The sequence below is a fragment of the Rhinolophus sinicus genome, chromosome 14, assembly GCF_057876585.1.
Source record: "Rhinolophus sinicus isolate RSI-liver-muscle chromosome 14, RSI-T2T, whole genome shotgun sequence".
Lineage (NCBI taxonomy): Eukaryota > Metazoa > Chordata > Mammalia > Chiroptera > Rhinolophidae > Rhinolophus > Rhinolophus sinicus.
Window position 1 is genome coordinate 22,782,417 of NC_142514.1, and position 27,947 is coordinate 22,810,363.

The following is a 27,947-nucleotide window of genomic DNA, read 5'->3' on the forward strand; positions in this document are numbered from 1 at the left end:
TGCAGGAGCAGAATGATTGTTCTGTGTATATCATCTTGATTAGATTTCAGGAAGAGATTTTTGAGAGCTTTATAAACAAGATAGAGAAAGGTGGGCAAATGTCGGTTCATTTAGGGGTTGTCGATAACAAATATTTGAACAAAGAATGTTGATTATCACCAACCTGCAGACAGGGCATGTGTCCTCAGTACGGGTCCTATTGAATATTTCTATCAGCAAATTGGATAGACCCGAGAAAACATGCTATATAATTTACAGATGGCAAAGGTAAGCGGAGGAGTTAATATAATGAATAACAAAATTCAGATATGGAACATTCCTGCCCCATTACATAGTGTCTCTGTGCCTCAGTTTTCTTATCTTTAAAATGGTTCCTACTTCAGAGGGTTACTATAAGGATTAAATGAGGAAATACATGTAAAGCCTGGCAGAGAGAGTTCAGTAAATGTTAGCTATTAACTATTACTATTTTCTTGCTAGGCTGGAACTATGGGCTAAATTCACAAGATGTGGAGCCACGAGTACAATGTCCTGACAAAGGAAGGTGAGGGAGTTATACTTGGAGCCAATCATGGTGTTGCCCTTTCATAGCCGTGTGACCTGGAGCCTCTTCGAGATTTTCATTTCCTCCTCTGAATAATGGGGACAATTTCTCTCTCAGGGTTACTATCATGAGTAACTAAAGGAAAACTTAGAACAGTACATGGCACATAGTAGGTGTTCAACACAGTTTAGTTCCTCCCTCCATATCATGCAGATATTGGAAATGGTCCTGCCCCTTGAAGGGCTTATAAAGCTAGCTAGGTCCAGGTGCCCTCCTATGGTGACTAGTGGCTTTTTATATTTGGAATTAATGTGCTTAATTTGGAGGATCACACTTTCAGAGAATTAATGAAAAGGTGGAAGGATGACCAGACAAGAATGACCAGAATGGAGGGAATGGAAGGTTTTGACATGTGATAGGAAAAAATGAAAAAAACTCTCAGATAATTAGTCTGGAGATTCTCATTCTCTCTCTCTCTCTCTCTCTCTCTCTCTCTCTCTCTCTCTCTCTCTCTCTCTCTCTCTCATGGGAGGGAGAGGAAAGAGACATAACTGTCTACAAATACTACAGGAGATGGACTCTGTTACAATTCACAAGACGGAATCACAATCACCATCAGTGGTGGAAGTTCCAGGACGGCAGATTGGCTTAATTTGAAGAGTGGCTTTCTGATAATTAGAGACATTTCACAATAGAATGGCCGCTTTTCAAAAATGGTGAACCCTTTATCTTGCAAGTGTACCAAGAAAATAGATGATCTCTTTCTTGTCTTTTACTTTTTCGAATGTTCTTTCTCCATATTATTTTTTTTTCCTTTTCCTTGATCCCGTCCTCCGTTCATTAAAGGACATATATAACCCCCCTCCTTTGTCCTAAAGTACTTTTCTTCTCATTTCTCCTTCTTCAGTTTCCAAACTCTCTTTCTCTTGGCTCTCCCCACCCCGACCCCAGCACAGTCTAATGACTGGAACTGCCTTCCTGAGTTGCAGGTGGCCCATGGCTCAGAATGTCACTGCGATCTGGGCCAAGATCTGGCAGAGAGGGGAAGGAAAGCAAATGGATTGCTGCAAAGGCAGAGATACTGCTGTGACTCTCCCCTCAGGATGCAGGGATCCAGCAGAGCCTCCTGAAACCCAGGTCATGGAAAAGTCCACTTGTCATGGCGCTCACAGGCAGACAGATGGGGATCCCAGAGCTGAGCATTGTTGCTTCAAAGATGCTTTCCATGAGCTGAACTCACTCTGAATCTCCTACTTCCCCTAGGCATTTCCCTTATTTTGATCTACGCAGCCATCTTGTCATATTTCCAATTTCAAGAACTTCTCATACCAAATGAAGCAGAGAATTGAGACAAGTGGAGACCGACCTGCCTGAACTCTCAACTTGGCATATGTATATGTAGATACATCTGACAACAATGACATGTAAGCCTTAGAGTCTGGACCTAGAACTTTCAAGTCTCCTTTTCTTGCTCTCCCCTTTTATCCTCATACCTTCTGGGTCTTTATCCTTGGTTCATCTCGTTTCCCCTGTTTCAACCTACCCAGCTTCCTTGCTGCCTCTTTGGACAATAGTTTCCGCTTCCATTCTAGATGTCCAAGTGAAGTGCGCCAGGGGATGGCAAGCAAGGCAACTATCTCCCCTCTCCCAAGGGCCCCACTACACTTCATACCGTGAGCCGGGGACTGCTGGATGTTAGGGCTCTTGGGTACAGGCAGGCCACCTGGCATGGCAGTGACGATGGCTTGCTGATGCGGCGACGGGCCAGACAGAGTCTCAGGCACACTCTTCTCCCCAGATACCACTTCCTTCCAGGCATCTGGGGGGCACTGCTGTGGCTGCTAAGGGACAGGACAGAGATGATCTGCTCATGAATTGCCTTTTACATTGTGGCCACATCCCGTTTCCGTGGAGCTTGGGTAGAAGGCAAGGACATGAAGATTCAGCCAGCCCCAAATTAGAGAGAGGCCCCTTTTCTTTCTTGGAATACCCAGAGAGGACTTCACCACTCAGCCCACCCAGAAACACAACCCAGTGGGGGCTGTGGGATTGCCTGAGCTGTGTACCCCACCACCCCTGTCCCGTTTGTGCCCTGAACCTTGGGATCGCCTTACTCACCACTGGTGAAGCAGGCTGTAGTTGTAAGATGACAGCTGAGGCATGCTGGAACCTGCGTTGAGGGGTGTGGGATAGGCCCTCGGGATATCCATTGTGAGGCCCCACATCCGGCGTGGAAGGGTGACAATGCTGAGTGCTGCCAGGCTTGTGCAGGTTGGCAGTGGGACATTGGAGAGGCAGGGTGGACGTAACTGGGCCTAACGGCATGGCGTGGGCTTCGGGGCTGGGTTGCAGGGCCACGCTTGGAGGGACAGAGGCGAGCTGGGGGTGGGACTGGGCTTGGAGTACGGGCCGTGACTGCTGGGGCGGCTGCTGCTGCTGCACTTGCTGTTGCTGCTGTTGGATCACAAACTGGGGCTGCAGGTGCTTTGAGGATGGTTGCGACAGGAGCTGTTGTGGCTGTAGCTGAGCATAGGCTGAAGGGAAAAAGGCCAGGTTAGGTGGCATGGCTTGACCTCATCTTCTGCTATGTCCCCCAACTGTACCCCTCCCACATCCACATAAAGAAGGCTTCCTAAACTCAGGGTCTCTTGCTTTCATCTTTCACCTGGAGCCCGGCCTGGTCACTGCCATGACCCAACTTTCTCTCTCCATTTTCTTGCTTTCTTCCTATGCTGAAACATTAGGCCTTTGGCCACCCCTCAAAGCCCAATGCAAAAATCACCTCCTCTGTGAAGCCTTCCTTGATCATTCCTGCTGTTCTGAGAAACACTGGATTCTCTAGTGCACCGCATTTGCTCTCTCCTCCATGCCCTTTACTCTCTTTTCTCTATGCTTGCAATACGTGCAGGCTCCCATCGCCCAAGCCAGGTCTGTCTGTCTGGTTCTCAGTCACCCTCTGGCTCTGCCCAGGCTGGCCTCCTCCCGGAAATGCCAGTTACACACAGTGGTCCTCAGACTCTGGCAGGAGGCAGGCCAGGGCTATACCAGATCCTTCTGTTACAAACTGGGGCACCTGGGGCTGGGTGCTTAACCTTTCCAGACCTCAGCTTCCTCATCTAAAAATTGGAAAGAAGAATAGTTCCTGCCCAGAAAGTTGTTGTAAGGATGAAATAAGAAATAAATTATGTGAATAAAATGGGAGAAAAATGACATACTGTGCACAGCACAGTGCCTGGCACACAGGCAGGTTCCATCATTTCTAGCCTTAATTAAAATTATTATTTCAGTCCTGGTTTGGGTTCTCAAAGTATCCTGGGCTTACCTTTATCATAACAACGTGTTCACAGTGGGCTATAATTGTTTCTTAGCTACCTTCCCTTCTGGATTATCAACCCGTTATGGTCAAAACTATCACACCTCCTTCTCCAGAATCTCGAGTCGTGCCTGACATTAATGGGTGTTAAGTAAGTAAACTCATTGTCCTGGAGTGGAATTCATTTGTAGCCATTTGCTGCTAGGCTTTTTTTCCTTCCATTTTAACCAGACTGACTCTTTGAGGTGAGGATTCTTATACTTTTTAGTAATCCCTTCAGCTTCTAGCTCATGCCTTGTATACAGTGAGGGAGTCAAGAAATTCAGCTCAGAGATCAACTTTCCTAACACCGCTCACTCTGTGTAGGGGCACCCAGGCCAGCTTAGCATGAGGACAGCTCAGCTGAATCTGTCCTGCCTAAAAGTGGCCCTGCACAGAGACTCCCACAGCTGGTGAGACAGCAGAGAGAAGCACCAAGGGTCACAGCAGGAAGCTCACAAATGGATTTTTACAACCAAAGGCTCCGGGGCCGATGAGGATGAAGGGAAATTCTGGGTCCCAAGCTAACATTTTAAAAGGATACTGTGCTGCTTACAGGTGCAAAGTAAGCAGATTTCAAACTGAGTTAAGGGAGGTCCCTTCCTGAATTTCGTCCATTTACATGCAAGTTTCCAACTATCTCATCCCAGCCCGACAGGGAATCCCAAGCAGAACACCAAGAGTAATAGAAAGGAAAGGACAGAAATAAGAGGCATTAAGGAAAAACAAAGTGGTCCGTGGTGACTGACTATTGTGGGCAGAGAAAGAGGGAACATGGACGGCCCACAGGGCTACACTGTGGATGCCAATCAACGACAGAAGAGGGAAACTTGGATGGTGATGAGGTTTTGAGAAAAATGTGTTGGGTTCGAGGTGATGGTGGAACATCCAAGTGGAAATTGCCAGCAGGCATCTGGTGATTATAAATTGCCCCTGACCCCAACCTAAGCCTTGTCTTCTAATTCCACACTGAATAGCTCATAACTTCACAACCAGGCAAATACTGTTAATCAGGCAAACTGCTGAGAAGGCACCTGAGCGATACTGAAGATGCCATGCCGTGCCGTTAGGCTCTGGCAGCCAAAAGAGCTGCAGAATGACGGGCATCCTTACTGCAACTCAAGTAAAACTTTTTCTCCCTTATTATAAAATCATGTATTCCTGGCTTGGAAACAGTCATTCTAGGGGCTGCCCATCTGACGTGAGAGCTGGAGAAGGTGCAGGTCAGAGGAACTAAGATGATTGGTGGAATGTCCCACTGCTCGCTGGCTGTGTGGCCTGAGACAGGTCCTTTACCTTCTCAGGGCTTCAGTTTTATCTATGAAACAAGAGGTTTGGGCCAGGTGATCAAACAAGACTCTTCTAGCTTTACAACTCAATGGGGTGACTATCACAGGAAGATAGTTTAAAATTCCGGATTTAAATGAAGAAAGGTTAGTGAGGAAAAAGGTTCTAGATCTCTATAACATAAAGAGTATCGTTAGGGACAATACACATTTGTTTACCAAGACTGGGAAAGGCAACTGCTGGCCTCCTGGCTCTCCATCCGTGCCAGCCCTCCTACCCCACTCTCTCCCCCACCCTGTAAGGCTCGTGGGAACCGAAGGCAATTGTTTTAGAACAAATGATGCTAGTATATGCCAAGGCTGGAAACAAAGCTCATGAAAGCTTAGGTAAGTTCATAGGTCAAAGACCCCAAGGTATTTTTGGTAGAGTATACAGCCTTAACCTTTTGAGGTTAATGAAAAGAAAGCACCATGTTTTAACTCCAGCATTATGCTGGGTCGAAAGTCCTTTTATTTAAAATATTGCAATAACCTCCTAATGAGGCTTTCTGACTGCAGCTTCTTCTCTCTGTGCTCCACCTTAGGATGACTGAAAATCAATCTTCCTGGTGCAGAGATCTGATCCCTGATTAGAAGCCATCAGGGGCTCTCTTTTGTCTGTGGCTGGCTGGAGCCCTGGCGTTCAAGACCTTTTTACAGCATAAACTAACATTTTAATGTTTATTATTTCTTTGAGCCAAGCAATCTTTACCGTTCACTGTCCCCTGGATGGAGCTTATGCCTTATCTCACACTGTCTAGAGTGTCACAAATCAACTCCTTGTGTCATTCTTTCCCTGCCCTTTCTCTGAGCTGCTTGGAGGTCTTTGCTTTGCACAGCCCTCAGAGATGCAGTGTTGCCAGCAGTGTGGGCTCTAGGGTCAAAATGCTGGCATTTGAATCCCAGCTCTGCCACTGACCAGCAGTGGGATGCTGGCAAGTTATGTGACCTCTCTGTACCTGTGTCATCATCTTTAAAATGGGGGTAATGATGATGCCGATCTCATAGTTATTTCAGTAAATGGCTTATCTCCTTTAGTAGGCCGAATTGATGCGATTCATTTGTTTCCTCCAAAGTACCTTGCATTTAGTAGATAGTACTGCTGAATGAATGAATGAATGAATGAGTGAATGACAACATGGTGGAGCTCCAGCTTGTTTGTCCCACAAAACTTGTCCTCTCCAGGGCCAGGACATGGATGAGATGGGTGTAGCCCCACAGACCATTTGGGTTTCATTGGCATTCCGGTTTCTTGAAGACCCTCCTCCTGTCCAACCTCTGCTCACTACCTTCCTGCACGAATCCTCAACCCACCCTAACTGCTCTGCTCACTATCCATGAAACATCACGTCCCATGACGTTGGGGCTTCAGTTTCAGTGCTTCCATTTTCTGGAGTGCCCTCCTTTCTGCTTTAGTGATCTAAGGCATAAGCGTCTTTGGCCCGGGCTCAGCTCCTGTTTTCTCCCCCTTTGTCTTAACCCTCAGTGATGGGCTTTCCCCTGAGAATTCCTGACTGCTTTTGTTTGTTTGATTCATTTGTGATGTAACGTGTACTATCTTGTATATATATTTCACTCATTCTTAAGAATTGATTCTTATGCCCCCCATTTTAACATCTTCTGAATTGGGGTGCATATACAGTTGGTGATGTTGGTTTAATTAGCAGTGCTTTTCTTTCTTAGAGTTAAAAAAATTATGGTGAATCTTACAATCAGTGGTGTCTTAAGCTTAAATTAAATGGGATACTTTCCTCCTTTTGTGGGTTTATTTCCTGTCTATCCAATCAAATGATATGGCTTTTGAGTCAAAGACATGCCTTACGTTTCTCACTTTTTTAATTAAAAGATGTGCTTCAATTTAACTGGAAGGTTTTTATGTTTGTTTTACCTTCCACATTGCCCAACAGAACACTCTGCCCGTTTGTAGATGCTTAGCAAATGTCTGCTGCTGATGGTGGTAAGATCAGTGAACTCTTCTCCCTCCTCCAGCCCTCCCAGCTCAGTCTGGGGTGGTGAAAGAAGGCATTTCCCATTGAAGCCATGACGCCAAGGAGGCCATGCCACTCTTCCCTATAGCTAGGATGGCACATCAGTTTATGAAACATTAATGCACAGAAATCTCTCTGGACCTTTCTTCTTATTTTTTTCCTAAGGTCCAGGAGCTTCGTTTCTTTCTTGCACCCACGTTGTCTCCCCCAAGCCTTGCTGCTGGAAAGTTCGTGGCTTCTAAGGAACAAAAGGGATCTCTGCCATGGCTTTGGAAGGCCTCATCAGCTCTTTCTGTTATGGAGCAGAGGAGGGGCAGGCCTGGGGCCTGCATGAATTAGGGCCCAGCTAAAAGGAGAGATTCCAGGCAATGGTGTGGTGCTCTTACCTTGAACTGCCTTCTTATAATGAGAGAGGCTAGTTCACTGCTTCCAAAAGGCGGGCTGTTAGCAACAAGAGGATGGAGGTCCCCTAAGTGGGAGGGCTGACTGTGAGGGGTTACTGACACGCCCCCTTCACTGCATCTACTGTTAACTTATCAGTAATGGATCTCTATTGGTCTCAAAGCTTCAAGTATGTAGGAAACAGCTCGCTCTTCAAGAAATGCTGGGACTCTTGTCCCAAAGTATATGGGAGCTGCAAGCACCCCAATCCGTCCCAGTCATAGGTTGCAGGCTTGCCTTTACACTTATTTTTCTAGAAGTTGGCAATAATTGACTAGAGTTTGGAGCTACTGGAATATGGGCGAGAGGAGGATGCCTGTGAGAGAGGAATGGCATAACTTTTTACTACCTGCTACTCTACAAGGTTTGGAAAGTTAAGTGAAGAGATCCTTTCAACCATTCATTCACTCAATAAACATTACTAAGCACCCACTACAGACCAAACACTATGTTTGGTGTTGGCTAAAACATGGTCCCTAGAATAGATTACAGTTTAGTGAAAAAGACAGCTGGTAAACAGATTCTCTCAGCCTAACTTGGTAAATGTTATGATGGGAGATAAGCACACAATACTGAGAACACAGAAAAGGGGACTCAGCTTGGGGAGGAGAGCAGTGAGGACTTCCCAGAGGAAATGTTTAGCACGATTCAGAGTTAGGAAAGTGATAAAAGGAACAGCATGTGTGGGTAGACTTGGGGGTATAAGTACCATGGTACCTTCAGGAACCTACAGGGCATCCTGTACAGCTGAACCCAGGATGTCTATGGGAGAGGAACCAGAAGAGGAGGCAATTTTAGGTTGCGTCCAAATGAAGCCAGCACCCTCAGGAGGCTGCTTAGCTCCAAAGGTGTCTCATCTGATGGGGCCGCAGGGAGTAACTGAGGCTGACTCTCAAGGTCAGAGTCTGATATACTTAGACAAGAAAACTCCTTTTAGGAAAACCGAAAGCCACAGCCACATACATTTTCCAGGATACAGTCCCTGCGGGCTGAGGATTAGGAGGAATATGAGAGGGGAAGTCGAGTGAAGGGAAGTTTCCCTGTAACAGGAAACTGGGTTATAAAAACAGGATTGCCAACTGCATTCTATGGTGGTCTACCTACGTTTTCAAGTCTTTAGGGCTGCTCTGCAGCCACCTCACGAAACTACCAAATATCCTCTGTGAGCAGGATTCCTTATTAGGCAGTTTGGAGCATTAAAAAAGAAAGAAAGTACCTCACCCATGGCAGAGGGATGATAGTACAGCATGAGTAGCTGAAGGCATGAGTTTTAGAGTCAGACAGATCTGGTTTGAATCTTGGTTCTGCCACCTTTAGGCTGTGCAGTCTTAGATGAATTGCTTAACCTTTCTGAATCTTGATTTCCAGTTCTGTAAATGGTGATATATACCACATAGAGTAGTTGTTAGTATCAAATGAACTATTATGTTTAAACCACAAAGTTCACTGTCTTTGTTTATACCTAGTAGACGCTCAACAAATGGTAGCTAGTCTTGAAATACTTCTTGCTATTTGTATGTTGCTTTGAAATCCTCAAAGCATTTTTATAATTTGAACCTCATGTGTTCCTTATAATAAGCCTCTGAGGCAAATGGGCAGTGTTCTCATTTTACAAGCAAAAACTGAGAGTAGTTTCCAAGTGACTTCTACAGTGCCGTAGGTTAAGGAAAAGTTGCATGCATTTGACAGATGAGGCATGGTGGCTTGCATATAACAAATGCTCAAAAAATGCTGCTGGGCAAGTGAATAACACAAGTCAGTAAGCACACTTGAAAATGGCCAGCCTTGCAGGATTAGTGGAGACTGGTGAGACCTTTAAAAGTAATCTTGGGGGACAGACAACGAAAGAAAGGGCAGTATTATGCCAGAAGGTGGGAGGTAAAAGGTATGTGACAGGTCAAGTAAGCCACAAAGGGGTCGGAGTGGGGGAGAAGAGGCAGGGGATCTGTGTGAGGAAGCCATGAGCAATTCTAGGGGTTCAACGGGCAATGTGGAGAGTGTCCTGAAGGCTCCCACGGAGTCGGTCCATCTATCAGAAGCCATTAATGTGCTATTTATTGAGTCTCTCCTGTGGACTAGGCAGTGCAAAGTAGGAACTGGCATTTCCTGAAAAAGTAGGAAATAAGGACACAGTGAAGGGTTTCTAAATGAGAAAGAAATAATGTTTCTGAGTTGGATGATTCTAGCAGTTGTGAGCAGGACAACCTGGCAGTCAGTTAAGCCTCTGTCCTGTGTCGACTTGTGCCGGTTACCTTTGCGGGCCGTCCCAGTCATCTTTGCAGTGTGGTAAATATAACCATCTTTGTTTTATACAGAAATTGATGTTTACAGAGATTAAGTAACTTGATGATGGTCAAGTGATGAAGCTGGGGTCTGAAACCGGGTCTAACTCAGAAGCCTATGCTTTTCCCGTTATAACACTCTGCTTCTCTGGTGAAGGAAAATGAAGCCAAAATAAGCCTGAGATTGTGAGCCTGGGGTACAGGAACACCTCACGAGTGTGGGCAGTGGTCAGGAAGCGGGAAAGGGGACTTTTCTGTAGAGGAAGACGTCTGGGTTTTTGTTTTTATGAATTGTCCAAATTTTAAACATGTCTATGCAGGTGGGATGATATCCAACTGGGAATATCCTAAAGACAGGTGGCCATCTATGGGGAGAGGAGGTGAGGACAGGGATGGATGCCTATGGAGAAGTCATCTGCGGAAAGCTGGTAGGTGTCTGAAATGTAAGAACAGACAAGCTTCTTCTGGGGGATAAGTAAGTGTTGGAATAAAACACAAGGGGGATATGGCTGAAGGTCGTTTGGGCATCTGACAACTAATGGCAGTGGGGCAGGGAAAAGGAAGGAGGAGCAGGTCCCACCTACAATGGACAGATGGTCACATGCACACATGGCCTCTCTGGATGTGGGTGCTTCCCAGTGCCAGCTGAGATAATCCTCCTTCTGTTCAGTTCTTGAAACTTACTCATTGTTTTCTAGGTGCAACTCAAATTTCCACTCCCCCTACTGGAATTTAAACTTGTTCATCTCTGTAACGCCCATGGTTGGCATTATGTTTGGTACATAATAGGTGCTAAATGAACATTTGTGATCTTTCTAAGCTATGTCTTCTTCATTTGTGAGATGGAATAATCATTGTTAGGATTAAATGAGATATGTAGGTAAGGCATTTAGTACAGTGCCTGCAATATGGTTGTTCACTAACTGGTAATTACTATTATTAGCTGTCAGCAACCATGGAAGTAATAGATACTCGCATAATAGAAGTCTAGGGTGAAGAATTTCAGGAAAGAAGAATGCTCAGTGGCTCCAAGGCCCTTTGTGTATCAAGTCAACTCTCTCTCTCCTTTTCTCTCTCTCTCTCTCTCTGCCCCCCCACCTCCCCACACATGCATGCGTGCACGCCCATGGTGACGTGATAGTATTAAGCAAAATATCAAACTGCTCCACTGATAGATACCCTGTGGAGGTTTTTCCCTAATATAAGGAGGAGATTCTTAGTAATCTAAATTTGGTCCTACAGTGGATGGTTGAAATGACTTTCACGGCTGGTTGTATGATTCTAACATCAAAATTGTTAGATAACAGGCCCACGTGCATGTTTTGATTTTTACTGGATTCTCTAAGTAAAAGTGTGTCTACCCCCACAGTTTGGCAACTGCTTTGGGAGGGGAATATAGTGCCCAAGATTCCTGGAATCAGCAAGCATGCCTCCCATTGTGCAGCCTATCACAGACAGAAATCGCCACTCCCTGACACAAACCCCCCTCTGTGATCAAACAAAGCTGCTGTGTGGCAGGCCTTCCCAACTGAGAATTCTCTCTCCTCCATGAGACCCGCGGAGAGATGAGGAGACAGAACAAAGACCTGCCTCTGCGGCACAATTGTGTGAAAAGGGCCCAAGATTTTCAATGACCAGAAAGTTCACTTTTATCACAGCATCTTCCTCCCGGTCAGCAACTTTCTCCTCACCTTTGGGCCTGAGTGTGCACCCCAGGCCTCGAATGTATCCACTAGAATGAGGACTGCAACCACCGAGTGTCCTATCGGGAGCTGTGGCCAGCTCCGTCAGGACTCAGCTTCCCAGGCGGCCAGGCCCCTGGGACCTTGCTGCCTGCCTCTCTCTCTTCTGCCTTCCGTTGTTCAGTCCCCTTGTCACTGAGAAGCCCAACCTCTTAGGCTCTGCTCTCCGCCCCTTACTCCCCTCCCCCAACAACCAACCCACCCTTTTTCAGGGCATAAGGGACCTTTTCTATTTGCAGAGCCTAAAGAAGCCGGTTGCCAAGGTGACAGGAGCAAGAACAGCAGGGAGCTTGCCATGGGGGAGGGGCTTTGCCCCCAAACAGCTGTCAGTGGGAGCAGTCCCAGCTGGGACTAGAGCATTTGCCAGCTCTGTGGACACAGCTCTCAGGAGAACAGATTCCCTTCTGCTGTACTCCCCCCCAAACCCCCCCCCTTCCCCACCGCAAGTCTCCACTGGTTACTTTCCCTGGGGGCAACCGGCCAGCCAGCTCAAAAAATGCTCCAATAACAAACAAAAAAAGGTGCCCCCCCCCTACGCATGCGCACACGCTCTGACCGCTCAGTTCATTTACAGCGGGTTGGCTGGTTGGGCAGGAAGCCAGGAGTTACCTCTGCTGGGGAACTGGGGAGCTCAGGGCAGGTGCTGCTCCGGGCTGCTCCCCATCAGGCCATAAGGGTTATGTCAGTCTTCTTTCTTTCTTTTTTTGTTTCAGAGGCCCTGAGAGAACCTGCCGCATCCTGAACCTCCCACTGCCTTCCATTTGGGAGGTGGTGGTGGTGGGGGGAGTGGAACCCTAGGGTTTACTGAGAGGAAGGGGTAGGAGAAGAAAGGAAGAACAGAAGGGGATGGAGGGAAGTAAGAAAAAAATGCAAAGCCTACTGATTTGTGTCTCTGGGGAGAGGGTCTTTGTGGTCTGCAACTCACAGCTGCTCCATAGAAATTTCTATGGAACCGCTGGTCTTTGTACTGTGTATAGCCACATACTATGAGTTCCAGGCCACACCTGGTGCCCTGGACCTCACCTGTAACTCACCAGTGTTCACGTTTTCCAGGCTCAAGAGAGGAGAGCCCTCCACTAGACCCTGTAAACCCTACAACAATCTTAGAACCGTCAGGCTCTTTGAGCTTCGTTTGGGTCAGGAATAAGAAAGGCCTAGGAAGCCCCAAATTACTGTAAGAACTGAGAGAGGCAAGTATGGCTTGGTGATAAAGAACCAGGATCTGACTCAGCCAGACATGCAACTGGTTCTCAGTTCTGCTGTAGGGTTTGTACGTTGAATGAGAAGGTAGAAGAAATGCTCATTTGGGGTCTTTGCTCTAGTCCAAGGTGCTGACAACTCACTGTAAGAACCCCAGTCTTTACCCTTCTGAGCCTCAGTTTCTTTCTCCACAAAAGGAAGAGGCTGGACTAATCTCTGGAGAAAGCAATGCCAGAGAGGGAAAAACACCCGGAGCCACAGAGCAGCGAGATCTCTGCAGGGAGATGCCGTCCTCAGCAATGTAGTGACCACTGGGAGGCAGGGACGCACCCTTTGTCCTTGAAACCTCAAAAAGGCGAATGAAGGACTTTAATTCAGATTCCTCCCAGTTCACTCTCATAACACTCGACTTGCGCTTTCTTCTATCTGTCTGTCTTGAATACCTTCGCCCATTTGTCTGTTGAGTAAACTATTCACACCTGAAGACTCACATGCCATCCCTCGGAGGGGCAGCACCTTTAACCCATCTGCCTGGCGCGGAGATGACCATCTGTGCTCACACTTACTTCATACTTCCTCCTATAATAGAATTTATGAAACCGAATGGATTTGCTTATATATCTGGCTCCCTCCTTTTGACTGTGCACTCTAGGTAAGGAATCATATTTTCACCTTTTTGGTTAATCTAGAAATAAGCATCTAGTAGGTTTTCAGGAAAAAAAAAATAGAGTGGATGGTGCGGATGAAGGTAGAGGATCAGTGGTTGTCTTAGGGATGTGACCAGGGTGATTCTTCTCTCTTTAGTGCAAAGCCGTGTGGTCCACCACTATATTTATGTCCGGGCTATCACAGCCTGGTCTTGTTCTTTAGACTGAGAAGTCAGGCTTTAGGGCTCTTGGCAGATTTTCTCATTAAAGATGGCCTACAAGAGGCAGTTCTGGGAGAGTTTTAGCAGGCAGGGAAAGGAGTCTGGCCCCAGGGAATACTGTTTCATCACCTTCAGAGAACTTGCCTCATAAGTAACCAGCTGGATTTTTTTTTTTTATCTGCTAGATTTACTCTCAAGTGTTACCCTCATAGCAGCCTTTCCTGGCTCCTCTCCCCACAGCCAGCTAGTGCCTTGTGTTCCTATGGCACTCAGAGCTCACATATATTATAGCACGTGTCACACTATACCCGCATTTGTACTCATCAGTCTCTCCAGACTGTGCCCTCCTTGGAGGGCAGGCCCCAGTCTTATTTATCTTGGCATACCCAAAACTGGCAAGTATTAGTCAACAAATGTGTGTTGAACGATGAGAAAATAAACTTCCCACTTCCTCATCTCCCTGTGTGGTTCTTACGTGCCTCTGGCTAGCCCTTATCCCTTTCGCTGACTCTTGGAGAATTTCAAAGTAGCCCCACTGCCAACGTCCACTCATTCAAAGTGAAGAGCTATGACTGTGTACTCTGAGATTCACCATTTTGCCCACTGTGAAGAAGGACTCGTTTATTCCAACTGATGTGGCTTCTTTCTTTAAAGCTAGACTAGAACCGTGAAACAGAATCAGGCGCTGATGAACACCTCAAGGTTGGAAGAGGGGAGAGACACACACATACAGCTAGAATCTTAGCATGTCCATGGGAAAAACAAGTTTGGAAGTCTTTCCTGCCCCACAGTCCTGAGTTTTCTGGGATAGGATCCTTCTTCCTAGAGCCCTTACCTGGTGCAATGAGGGGGTGGGTAGCCACAGCAGGCACCATCCGGCTGAGCCCAGCCCGGCCCTCCAAGCTCCCTGGCACACTGCTGTTGCCATCTCCTTTCTTGAGTGGCTCCATCACACTGTCAGTTATGCCAGGCTTGGCACCTGCGGGGGAACCCTGAGCAGTGTTTCTGCCTTGTGATGGGGTAGGCAGAGGCTGGCTACCACCTGGCGTGGGTTTCAGGGCCAAGCTGGGCTGGACAGGCTGAGTGGGGGTAGAGCCCGAGGCTGCTGCAGCTGGTGTCTGCTGTGTTCGGAGGGTCAAGTTCTGTACCTGGAAAAGAGGGATCTATAAGAGCCCAGAGAATGTGGCTAGGAACAATGCCAACACACAACTAAGATAGGGACGGAGTTAGGGATGGATCCAGGAATGGCTGAACAGGATAGTGGTTGTAAAATCAAAGAGAAAGAGAGAGAGAATGAGTGAGGGGCTGAAAGAGAAACCAACAGCAGGTAGAGTTTCTAAAGGGGACAAGAAAGAGTGCTAGGGATTGGATCCATCAGCAGAAGAAACGGAAATCTAAGACGGGAAGACGGCCCAGGCTGGGGCAGTTTGAGCAGGAAGGCTGGCTCTCTCTGCCTTCTGTTACCTCCCCTCACCCCCCAAACTATCAGGATGGGATGCGTACCCCTTAGAAAGAATAAGAATTCCCAGATACAACGGGACATGGGGCTTCCCATACTGGAAAAGGTCAGGGCAAATGTGAACGTTAATTGACTTGCAAGGCCACCAAGCAAAGGATTAGCTAGTTCTCAGAATAAAGTTTACAAGGGTTTGGGCCGCTTGTTCAACCTGGTCCCTGGTGCCCTCTGCTGGACACGCAGAGGCTGTGCCAGGCTCGCATCTGACAAATCTTGGAATCTTACTACCAAACGCTCTCCATGTGGTCCCTGTTCTGTAGCTGGGGATGGGTAGATGGGAATGAGAACGTGTTCCTCTCCCAGGCTGTCCTCAGACTCTTTATAGACACTGCAGTATCTGTGCGCTCACAGCAAACGGTAGAGACCCAGGACTCATCTTTGCTCCCACTTCCATGGCATTTCCCCTGATTCCCAGAGGTGCTAGCGTGTGCAACCAGAGTGGGATTTTCCACTTAAAAGGCAACAGCAGCAGAAGTTACCCTAGGGAGGCTATAAGGTAGCAGTGCCTACCCACTCATTCCTGGCAGTCATGCTTACCTCAGCATGCCACTCTCTGACTCCTGACCTGTGTTGAGGGAACAGAGTGAAGAGTGGCTGAGGTCTTCCCAACGGGGAATGAAAAAGCAAGTCTGGGAGCACCGGGCGGTCGTCTCCTACCTGTTTTCCTAGAAGATCCCAGCCTTTCCAAGGATTTAAAGCTCCACCAGGGCTTGGGCCCATACCCAGTATCAGTACCCCTTTAGGGGGGTGCCCACCCCCCTGCCCTCCCACAAGCATGGAATCCTCACCTGGGCGGGGGTGGGGGGCCGGGCGGGGGAGCCAGTGCCGAGCTCAGGCTGCACAGTAGCGACGGTGGCCGTGGGCGTGAAGATGAGCTGAGGGGACAAAGGAACAGTGCCGCCTAGGCTCCTAGCTACCTGCACCAGGTTACCTGGCTGGGCCTGGAATCACAGGAAACGAGGCGCCTTTTACCTGCCCCATGTGGGCTCAGCTACAGGACAGAACAGTTTAGCCAGGGAGCAGATATGGGGAAATAGGGAGGCAAGAAAGGGAAGGAATCCAAGGGGATCACCTGAAAATCTCAAGAGGCTTGTGGCGTCCTGACCCAGGCTGAGCCGTGAAGGGGTGCTGGGGGGGAGCCACTGTGGGGCTGCACCCAAGGCAGGTTTACTGCAGAAGCGTCTGTGAGGAGCTCATCCTAGAGGGCACCTACATTCACAGGACCCCTATAATCACTCTCTCCACAGCATCCTGGGGAGCAAGGACCCTGGACTGAGATAGGTGCCCTACGACCATTGTGAAGGTCTAAGCCATTCCTGTGTCCAGGTCGGGGTCAGAACAGGACTCAACTCCAGAAAGATCATTTGGTCATTTTTTAGTCAAATTTAGATTTGTGTGTGTGTGTGTGTGTGTGTGTGTGTGTGTGTGTGTGTAGAAACAACAATGGTAGAGGAAGCAGACACCTAGAGCTGTACTCGTGTCTGCATCTCCTTCCACAGGGTGAAGTCTACACAATGGTCTCTGCATGACACTTCCACCCCTGCAGGTCCAGCTTGGTGTCACTGTGGACATGCTGGTGTCTGAGTGATGCACCTACGCTAGCTAGCTCCTCAGTGCGTGTATGTCCTGCTTTGGAGAGGGAGGCAGACAGGCTTCAGGACTCCAGTTGGGGCAGTTGAGTAGGACAAAAGAATGAGCAAACTGAAGACAAAGGAGGGTTTGGGTGGTGTCACAATGAGGCCTAGAAGTCTAGTCTATACTGTATGTCTAGAGGCTAGTCCCTGGGAATGGAGCTGCACGTCAAACAATGAACTCAGATTCAGGAACGGAAGTGCCGGAGCAAGACCAGAAAAGCTCCAGGTGTCAAATCTGGCCACAGGAGCAAAGGGAAGGGTAGGTAGGACTCTCTGTCGTCAGGAGAGTGTGTCAAAGAGCTCCAAGGGAGAAATCTCCAGGATGGGAGAGAAGACACTGGACTCACAGTGACCCGAGCCCAGCATAGAGAGCCAGATGTCACTGCCTCCTGGGGCCCATGCTGCTATTTTCCCAGGAAATGCTTCTAACTCTTAGGAAACTGTTAGGTTCCTAAGGACCTGTGTACCGCTTAGGGACAGGTATAAAGGGGAGAGTCTAGGTGTAGGTTCAGGGCTGGTGCCGTCCTGAGTACATTCGGCCCACACGAGCCCACCTGATTAACAGTTGATAGGGTGACCCTGATTAGACTGGGTCGGAGGGCAGTGTTGGCAGCATGTGTCCTGAAGCTGGCTGCCACCTTCACCCTCTGAGCTGAAATGGACCTTTGGCCCTTGAACATTAGCAAGGACTATCACAGTGAGGTAAGACGCCATTTCTGTAGAGTACACAGATGTTTGTGTACTTGTTTATCTCACGTGGCTAAGTGTGCAGACCATTTGGGCATGGACTCCTGCATTTTCTACGCTAATTTTAGGGAGTGGTTTCTGATAAGAGGACCGTTTTGTTTCACTCTAGGAGGGGAAGGAAAGGCGGCATCATGGGTAAGTTTATTTCAGTTGGGAACCCCACCTGTCCTTGAGTCACTCAGCCTGCACCAAGCTCTCACTCAGCCTTCCAGCCCCCTCCCCTTTATTCCACCCTTATCTCTGCCCCACCCTTCACTAATCCCCACACTTCTCTAATTTCCCAGCTCCCGCCTTCTCTGCCCTTGGCCCAGCCTGGGTACTCACCATCTGTGCCCTCAGATACATCTGTGCTTGGCTTGCAGTCAAGGCCGGAGAAGATGTGTTGCCTAAGAGCACAGCCTGCTGGGCGATGCCTGAGGCTGTTGCTGAGTTGACACTCTGAGCCCGGTTGATGAGCTGGGCCGCTGCTGGGGAGGCTGCCAGATTTATCTGATGAGAGAGACACAACTAATAGGAAACCAGAGGTTCTGTTGGTTAACTCTGTGCCTTGCATCCATTTCTTTCTCTCCCCCTCTTCTGTCCCTTGGTGGATTCAGCCTTCTTTAGGACCACTGGTCCTTGGGCCCTGGATCTTCCCCCAGCACTGGCCCATCTCTGGAGCATCCAATGGGGGAGAGAACTGAGCTACGAACGGAGAGCTTTGACATTGGAAAGATGACAGGGACTCATTAAAGAGTTAGGAAGAGGCATGCACTTTTTTCTGGCAAGAGTAATAGATTCCAGCCATGATTCTACATGGCTAAGGAGTCACCATAACTGGGTCTGGGAGCCTTCGAGCATTTTGGGCAAGGAGGAAGGAGCTGGTCCAAGAGTTGTGGGTTCTGCCTACTGCTCCCCATCCTACTCACCGAGGATGGCTGGGTTGGGGCCTGTGCAGACACACTGCTGCCTGAAGTGCTCCCTTGTCTGTTAGCAACCAGGCTGGCCTAGAAAAGAACAAGTCTCATCACCAGAGTCCCAGGTCTCCCCCATCACGCCCCAAGAAAGTACTACAGGGCAGTGGTAAGGAGTCAAACCCCCATTCCGCCTGATCTGTGTGACCTCAGTTTCCACAGTGCCTCAGTTTCCTCTTTTACAGAGCAGAGATAATAACAGTCCTACCTTGTAGGACTGCTGAAAGGATTACACAAGGCAAAGCATTTACGTATAAGCACTCGAATAGTCAGCGATGGTTATTAGCAAGGTTTCCAGCTCTCTTCAGCCCTCTGCTCCGCTCCACTCCATCATAGCTGGCTCACTGGCTCCCAAGTGGAGCGTTTCACACATACTGCCGGGGCTGTCCGGCCTGCCCCCTCCCCTTGGCCAGCTTCTTCTCATCCTTCAAGCATTAGCACCAATGCCAGTCCAGCCGAGAGGCCTTCCGTGGCCACCCAATCTAAGGTCATCCTCGTTCTTTAGTCACAGCAGTCCGCTCTTCTCTTTCACAGAGCTTATCACAATGGAAATATTTAGGTATTTTGTTTCTTTGTCTATGTGGGTTTCTGTTTACTGGCTGTCTCCCCACTATAAGCTCCAAGAATACAGGGTCTACAGTATGTTCAGTGCCTGACATGAACCGTGGCATACAGTAGGTGCATAAAATATTCCATCTAACGGATGAGTGAATGAATGAATGATGAGTTTTCCCTCAGCCACTGAAAGCAGACAGGCAAGCTGAACAGGCAATGGCCTTCTCTTGTGGACACCTCCTGACCGTCAGTCCCGTCCCTGTGGTGTGGTGACGTGGTGAGGAAGGCCTCTCCCACTGCTCCTTTGGGTTTGGCGGGCTGAGAGCTGCTCCACTCATGAGCTGTGTGACCTTGGGCAAGGTGCTTCACCTCCCAGAGCCTCTTTCCTCATCTGTCAAGGGTGCCGATGACCATCGTACCTACTGCACGGGGTTCCGTGAGGATCCAGTGAGAGAATGCATGGGCGCACTTGTGCAGTGCCCATTGCGTCTCCTCTCACTTCTGCAATGCTAGGATGCTGGGTGGCATCGGTGGCATCCTCGGACCCTTACCTGCTGCACAGCCGCCAGGCTCTGGAGCTGGGCGCTGCTGAGGTGCTGCTGCTGGAGGGCAGCCGTCTGCAGCATGAGATGCTGCTGCTGTGCCGCGTACATCTGCTGCAGGTACTGAGCTGCGGTGCTGGGCGGGCGATGCAGGGCCTGCTGAATCACCTGAGCAGGGCAGAGAGCAGGGAGAGCCCGGGCTGTGGACGGGCCCTACAACCTGCCTGCTGCAGACTCACCCCTCCTGTAACAACACCTGGTCATGCCCATTCTCCCCACCTGCTCAGAGAAGGACACCAGGGCAGTGGTCACCACCGCAACCAATCGCCACTCTCGGGGAAGTGGGAAGACAACTGTTTGCAAAGCTGTGTACGTTTCTGCCTGGGCTACCTTGCATCTGTTCAGCACACACGCTCCTCTGTTCTTTCCCTGTTATCAGCCGCCCCCCCACCCCGGGGGGAAAGTCAAGGCAGCCCACCCCTGCTCTGACCCACTCTCAGGGCAGTGGGGAGGCTCAGGGAGACAGAAGTCCTTGATGCCTCCAGTGACCTGTGTCCCATGCCAGTGACTCTCCCCTTCCCCAGCGTTCTTCAGCCTGAGATTAGGGTGATTCAACACGGGGAAGATGATGACAGAGGGAACCAAAGTTCAACAAAGCAGAGAGAGGAGGGGTGGGAAGAAAGACAACTTAGCGCGGCGCCCATTCCAGCTTTAGCTACACACCAGCCAAACTACAGCTTACCCAAGGGCAACACCTGCTGGCAGGGGCCTCAGAGCGGACTTGGGCTGCATCCTAGGGTGTGCCCCTAGCTGCCTAGAAAGTCCCACCAGTCCCTTCGCAGAAGGTCCCCTTGCCACAGGGAGGATGCACTTCTCTTTTGTTCTCCCCCGCCTCCCCCACTGCTCCCTCTTTTGAGCCCCCATCGCCCACCGCTTTGGCCTTACTGCCATTCCCTTTCCTGATGGGACTGGCTGAGCCACAGTCTCCAGAAAACAAGGAAAGGCTCTTTGATCTACTCCCACTCTTCACTCCCAACCCCTGAAAGCCTCTCCCAACCCTCAGGAACAAGGAAAAGTGAAGGCCTTTTCCTTAGCCCTGAGATCCTGTCTTCTCAGAAGCCGCAGAGACATTTCTCTTCCCTCCACTCACTTGGTTGCCCTCTTGCCATCTCTTCCCACTGTGATGCCATGCATGAGCCCTGGCCAGGCTTTGACCTACTTCCTGCCCTTATCTCTGCTGAATCCCCGGCCACAGGGCTGCTCCCAGACCTGGGTCCTACCCCCAGCACGGGAGCCTGCAGTCTGGATTTCTCTGGGTTAGTGTGGTTTCTAGGGCTGATACTCTAGGACAAAACAACCACTGGGCTCAGATTTGGGGTTCTGTGAAAACAGGCTGATAACAGATTCTGCATGGGCCCTGGGGTCTCCCCGGATACCTGCACCCCCATCCCAATGCTGTCACATGCTTCCCACAGTGTACTCTCCCCTCTGAAGGGCCTGATTTACGTGAACTCAGTTCTTTTTATTCCTGTTCTCCCCAGAATCCTTTCTTCTTATTCCCTTTGCCTCGGCCTCTCTATTTTTCTTAGACTCCTGTAGAGACACTGTAACTCCTCCTCACTGGAGGATGTCACTGAAGAATTCGCTTTGGTGCAGAAAACAACGCAGATGGCAATACATGGTCACGACTGCACTTTGGATCGGTGTGTAATCACCTGGAAGGCCTCAGGGGTGAAACTTTGCAAACTGCTGCTTTAGGGAAGAAGGTAAAAAGCTGCCAAGACAAAGCGTTGTTTTGGGGTTCCATTTTGGTTGTGTCTTTAAGAAACTTTGTTACAAGACAATGGTCATTTAGATAGTGGGGCTAGATACTGGGAGCTCAGTAGCTCCCAGTCTTTTTTTCCATTTGTTATTTTTACTTGTCTTCTCCTTACACTTCCACACACCTATCTTCCCAAAACAGCACTCTGGAATCTGAGTCACCAGGTTAGAAAGGAATTTTTCTGATCTGCTAAGTATTCGCACTCTCCCCAAACTTCCTTGATTGGACCCATCTAGCATCACTTCTCCTGTAACTATGCACAGATAGAGTCTCCACTAACACTCTCGTTTATGCCCGTTGTAGAGTCAGTACCCCGATTATTCCATCACACCACGTCGATACATCCCCCCGGCTAGCCCCGTAGAGATGATCCAGGAATACAGTCCCTACAACAGCTGGAATCTCACCTGCACGGTCTGCCGGTCGGGAATGCCACTGTACACGGAAATCTGGGGGCCGGTGGGGCGGCCACTTCCACTACTGCTGCTACTGACCCCGTTGGCACTGCTGGTGACACTGGCACTGCTGGATGTATGGGGGACTGGAAGCTCATTCTCCATGGCCTATACGACGGCACAGTCAGGGCACTCAGATGGCAGAAGAATAGGTGGATGCTGGGAGGAGGGAGGCAGAAAAGAAACGTTAAACAAATACTAGAGAAGGCAGACGTATGCAGGAATTTTCCATCAGCTTCTGGGGGGGCCACTTCTGAACGGAGGTCCCACCTGTCATCAGAGGACAGGGCCGGCATGATCAGTGGGCAAGATATGAAATCTGGTCGGCCTGATCCTAAAGTCTATGAGCTGTGCGTTCTGCTGGAGGAGGTAAAAATCCTATAATGCTCTTCCTGGCAGTGGTCTTAGAATCATCTCTCACTCCATCCACCTCTTCATCTTTGGGATGGAGACCATGAACATCAGAAAACTAATCATGCATATTTATACACCCGGTTAGTGAAAGAAATGGGGATTAAAAATCTAGAGAGAAGAGAAAGAGAGAACAAGGCAAATAAGGAGGCAATAAAATAAACTGAAGTGTTTATTTCATTTTGTTTTGTTTTCAAAACTGGAAGAGTTTCGAGTATGTTTGGAGCCTCTGTTTGCTTTATGAAGTATATACTGAGTGCTCTCTGATCTAATGCTGAGCCGGGTAAGCCATTTGGTTAAAATCGCAGGTTTTGGAGTCAGAAAGACTTGGGTTTGTGTCCTGGCCCTGTTACTTACTAGCTGGGAAACCTTGGCAAGTCACACTTCTCTAACCCTGTGTCAGGTATAAGACTATATGGACTGTTGACCTCTCAGAGGCAGTTGACCTCTCTGAGTCTTAGTTTCCTAATCTACCAAATTGGGTAATAATAATACCGATTAGGGGTGGTGGTGATGAATGCACGGGAGGATTAATCTTTAGCCTCATTCACTTTTCTAACCTTATATTCTATGACGCTCTCGTCTGGTGGATCTGCTTTATTTCTCCCAAATACCACGTATTTCTGATTACCCTGTTCTTTAATTTTGAAGGCCAATTTATCTATTTTTTCTTTGGTTGCTGCCGTATCTAAGAAACTACTGCCCAATCCAATGTTATGAAGATTGACACCTGCATGTTCTTCAAAGAGTTTTATAGTTTTCGTTCTTATATTTAGGTCTTTGATCCATTTTGGTTTAATCATTGCATGTAGTGTGAGGTAGGGCTACAACTTCATTATTTCTTTTTAATTTTTTTATTGTGGTAAAAAGAAAACAATGCATATATCAAACATATATTCACAATGATGTGAAATCGTTACCACTCTATTTACAGAACTTTTCACCACCCAGTTCAGCAATAACTCCCCATTCTCCTCTCCCCACATGTCCAGCACCTGGTAACTTCTAATCTACTTTCTGTCTCTATGAATTTGTCTATTCTATCTCATATAAGTGGAATCATATAATATTTGTCTTTTGTGTCTGGCTTATTTCATTGGACAGGTTTTCAAGGTTCACCCATGTTGTAGCATATAACAGAATTTCATTTCTTTTAATGGCTGAATAATGTTCCGTTGTATGTATATACCACATTTTGCTTATCCATTCATCTATTAATGTGCACTTGTGTTGTTCCCACATTTTGCTCATTGTGAATAATGCTGCTATGAACAGGGGTGTACAAGTATGTGTTTGAATCTCCACTTTCAATTCTTTTGGGTATGTACCTAGGAGTGGAATTGCTGGATCATATGGTAATTCTATGTTCAGCTTTTTGAAGAACCACCAAACTGTTTCCCCAATTTTATTCTTTTCCATGGGATATTCTTGTTGTCTTCTGCACCATTTGTTGAATTACCTCTGTTCTTGGGCCCCCACAATTCCCCCACTAAGCTTCTCAGTGTGGCATATGACCCCCCCACCTCATGAACTGACCCTGCCTGCCTCCCCAGCCTCATTTTCTACCACATTTGCACACAACGCTCTCATGAGGCTCCTCATTATTACAAACAACCTGAAGTTTTAGATATTGTTCTATTTCCTACCTCTGTGGTTTTACTCATGCTGTTCCCTTCCCTTGAAATGCCTGCCTTCCACTTTTCATTTAACCAGCTCCCTAGATCTTCAGAACAAACTGAGTCTCTTTTGTGAAACATTCACTGAATGCAACCTCCTCTAACACGTCTCTTGCTTCCTTCAAACTAGGTTCTAATTGCTTCCTTTAAGTCATCCAGCTGGATGGCTACTCCACAACACTTCGTGCTTATCGCTCTCCTAGCACTTGTAGTGTAGTTTTACAAGACAATGATTTCCTTATGTGTCTGTCTTCCCTACTGGACTCCGAACTCATGGATAACAGGGATCACATCGCATTTCCCCACATATGCCTGGTGTCTCATTCCATAAATGTTTGTTGAACAGAATTGCTTGAAATACACCACATTCCATCCTACGTCTCATTTAATTTCTAGCTCATTTGCAGAATTCTCCCCAACAGCTTTAAAATGTATACTGCTGGTGATTTAATTTCAGTACCTTCCATCCATGATGTCTCTATTAATAATAGTGTTTATTTATTAGCACTTACTATGTGTCAAGCACTATAGTAGATGCTTTATATAGACTCACGACCTCCCTCATGGGGTAGGTATGATTGTTCCAATTTTGTCAATGAAGAACTTATCATCGTAACTTATCTAAGGTCATCACAGAATTAGGATTCCAAACCCAGAGTTCTTCCCAAACTACATTCTCTGTGGCTTCACCTATAATCTCACCTTGAGCTATTATTTTAATGACACTGGGCAAAGTCCATATCAGCTCATACTAGATTTTCAGAGGTAGAAAGGAACTAAGATCACTGAATTGAATCCCCCAATTATTAATTCATGTCTATTAAATATTTTATACTTACCAAATAACCTCTCTCTATATGGTGTATGCATAAAGGATAATGTGCACGTGTACCCACCAATTGGTTTAAGAAATCAAACATTACATAATCTCCCTTGTTTTTCCTGTGTAAACACTGAGGCCCCGGTTTTTGGGGATGTGGCTCATTCAAGGAGCTAGGGCCCCTCTGACTCTCCTGCAGCAGTGTGACCATGACGGCACTCTCAGAAAACCTCCCGGTCTCACGGTGGGGATTTATTCTACCAGAGGCTTAGAGTTTGCCCTGTGGAGAAATCTGAGGCTAGGGTCCTGCCATACATCACTTTCTCATTGGTTTCCCAGTGGAAGGGAACCCGAGTTAGAAAGAAACAGAATTAAGTAGGAAGCATGGGCCCATATAGTCTTCAAACGTTTTCTACTATAGTTCTCCTCTTTGAACCCACGCTGTTAGGGCCTTCCCACTCCCACCTTCCTTCAGCCTCAGAGCTCTGGTCTGTGGGGAGCGGAGAAGGTTCTGAAGTCTCAGTGGGGCTACTGAGGTATCTGTGGACCCCACTATGCCCTAATCCTGGAGCCCCACCTTATAAAATCTGAACCCTTAAACTTTCCTGGTATCTAGGCTTTCAGCATTTCACACACCCCTACTCAATTTCCTTTTAATTCCCACTCTGATTGTTCTCTTCTTCTCTTTCTAACTAGTTCCTTATTTCTTCCCCAAGGCCACCCATCCCTGTGGACTCCCACTATGAACCACAGCCAAATATGATTGATGGCTAACATCCAGACTGGAAGTCTGTTTTTCTCTCGGTTCCAACTTCCTGTGTGGTTTTGTGTGAGCTCAAGCTCTGAAGGCTGTGATTCTTACTTTAGTCAATTTTCCCCTCCCAACCTCAAGGGACCACTTTGAATGACTCGCTGACTGTAACCGGCTTGGATGGTGATCTTATTACAGGTCTCTGCTGCCCACAGGGCCTGAGACCAGCAGCTGGAGAAATGCTGATGGGTCTGCCCTCCCAGGAGCCACCAAGTCTAGGGAACAGTAGGCCTTTGTCCCAGGGTCAGGGAAATCCATTTGCTGCGGATTACAGCTGTGACAGACGTTCCAGGGAAGTCGAGGGGAAAGATACTGAAAACAGAGCTCTCCAAATGGAGCTTAAAGCCCTGGAGTTGAGTGGGGTGGGGTTTCTCCGAAAGCAATCAGAGACTGACAGGAAATCAGAGGTCTAGTCTGCCCTGCAAAGGCTATTGGTATTATCATCATTCCTATAGTGGCTCGTGTATGGAGACTGAAAATGCAGGGTGATGGGTTTCCTTTGCTATGGCTCTGCCTCGCCTCTTTGGTTGCTTCCCTGTCTGAGGTATAAGTCAACAATAGCAGAGCAGTGTTCAGGCTCGCTAGACTTTGGGGCCAGAGGGGAGACCTCCTTACACCTCCAGTTGCTGCACGGACATACGTATCTTGATATGCACCAATCTAATTATGCCTCTGGCAGCTGTCTGAGGCCACTGATACATTGCAGGCAGCTCAAATGGACTCAGCTCAAACCTCCTCAAAAAGTCCCCTCTCTCTCCAACCCTCTGCATGTTGCCTCCTTTAGTGTCTCTAGAAACCGAAGTAAAGACGTAAGGGCTTACAGAGATAGAAATGAAGGAGAAGTTAAGGTTGATCATGCTGTCCTATCATCAAGATAGAATGATTTCATTGTGAAACAGGACCTCATACATTTAAATGGCTAAACTTTTTCTGAAAAGTCATTGTTTTTTTCGTAATTTATAGAAAGCAGACTATGTCGAGTGTTTCTCTAACAAGCTGGTGCTGGTTGGCTGAAGAGTATGAAGAGGAAAAAGGAGGATTCGATCGCTTTTGGAAGGAACGTACAGTTAAAGCCCCGTGTTTCGGGGCTGAGGCTCAGGCAGCTTTAGTCTCATTGCTCTAAGACAGGGCGACTACGCAGCCTGTACCTTCTGTGGAAGCACTGGCACTTTTTCTGTAAAGGCTTTGCAGGCATACAGTCTCTGTCATGACTACTCAACTCTGCCGTGCAAACGCAGCCACAGACAAGTCATAAGTGGAGTGTGGCTGTGTTCCAATAAAACATTACTTACAAAAAAGGGCGCGGGCTGGATTTGGCCTGGAGGCTGGAGTTTACGGGACCCCTGTCGTGTGGCAAACCCATTTTTATCTCTCAGCCACGTGGCCGACAGTGTACCTGGAGCCTACTGGCTAACAGCATAGGCTTTCGTGTCAGAAAGACCTGGGTTCAAATTCTAACCACACAGTAGCCCTGTATTCTTGAGCAAATTATGTCATCTTTTGGGCCTCAATTTCTTCAGCAGTAAAATGAGATCACATTTCCCTCATGGGGTGGTTCAGTGGGTTAAATAAGATGTGGGTAAAGCACGGAGATGACACTTAGCAAATAGCAAGCATGTGATAAATGGCAAGGGTGTGAGTCTGATTTGGGGTGTGGAAAATGATTCCTTTTACCACAGTAAGTGGTGAGGATCCCATATGTTCTTTTTCATCACTGGTCACCGGTCACAGTTACACTTAATAATCTCTTTATAAAGAACTATGGTCCATTTTCACCTGTCTAAAATTTGGCTTTTTTCTTTGTCTTAAAGGGCAGCTCTTCCAGAAGGCCCTTTCGGACTATAACCTTTAAAGAGAGTCAGTCTCTATACAGTGATTACGAATGTGCGCTGTTGAGACCGACTGACTGGGCCCCAACTTCAGCTTTCCAGGTGTGTGACTCCAAGCAAGTTACACAATCTCTAGGCTCCAGTCTCCTCATCTGTAAAACCAGGACGATAATACCATCGTGTAGTGTTGTTGTGTTAGATGGGTTAATACATGCAAAGCACTTGGTAAACAATAAATGTTAGCTGCTATTTTTATTATTGTCATCATCGTTATTATTGACATTATTAAAGATTCTTTAGCAAGAACTTCTACTTCAGGGCTTAGAGAGGAATGCTATTCTACTGGTTTCCCAGAAGACAAATACATACACAAACTTGGATCCAATCAATACGTTAAGTCAGGGCCAAACTTTAAGACATCCATTGCTTTAATT

General features: G+C 47.7%; 1 protein-coding gene across 11 annotated transcripts in view; it reads right to left on the reverse strand.

The window, feature by feature from the left end:
- PHC2 (polyhomeotic homolog 2) overlaps positions 1-27,947 on the reverse strand; it is a 98,480-nt gene that overhangs the window by 25,255 nt on the left and 45,278 nt on the right. For 3 of the 11 annotated variants that reach the window (XM_088790991.1, XM_088790993.1, XM_088790990.1), the window contains exons 2-9: positions 21,919-22,125; positions 19,699-19,857; positions 18,548-18,625; positions 17,964-18,128; positions 16,047-16,199; positions 14,578-14,890; positions 2,663-3,078; positions 2,217-2,385 (exon numbers count right to left, since the gene is read on the reverse strand). In XM_088790991.1, coding sequence (XP_088647117.1) covers positions 2,217-2,385; positions 2,663-3,078; positions 14,578-14,890; positions 16,047-16,199; positions 17,964-18,128; positions 18,548-18,625; positions 19,699-19,857; positions 21,919-22,071 — 1,606 coding nt within the window. In that variant the 5' untranslated portion in view covers positions 22,072-22,125. Of the gene's footprint in view, positions 1-2,216; positions 2,386-2,662; positions 3,079-14,577; positions 14,891-16,046; positions 16,200-17,963; positions 18,129-18,547; positions 18,626-19,698; positions 19,858-21,918; positions 22,126-22,236; positions 22,408-27,947 lie in introns of those variants that run through there. The other 8 variants (XM_088790996.1, XM_088790995.1, XM_088790999.1 and 5 more) reach the window with 6 other exon arrangements.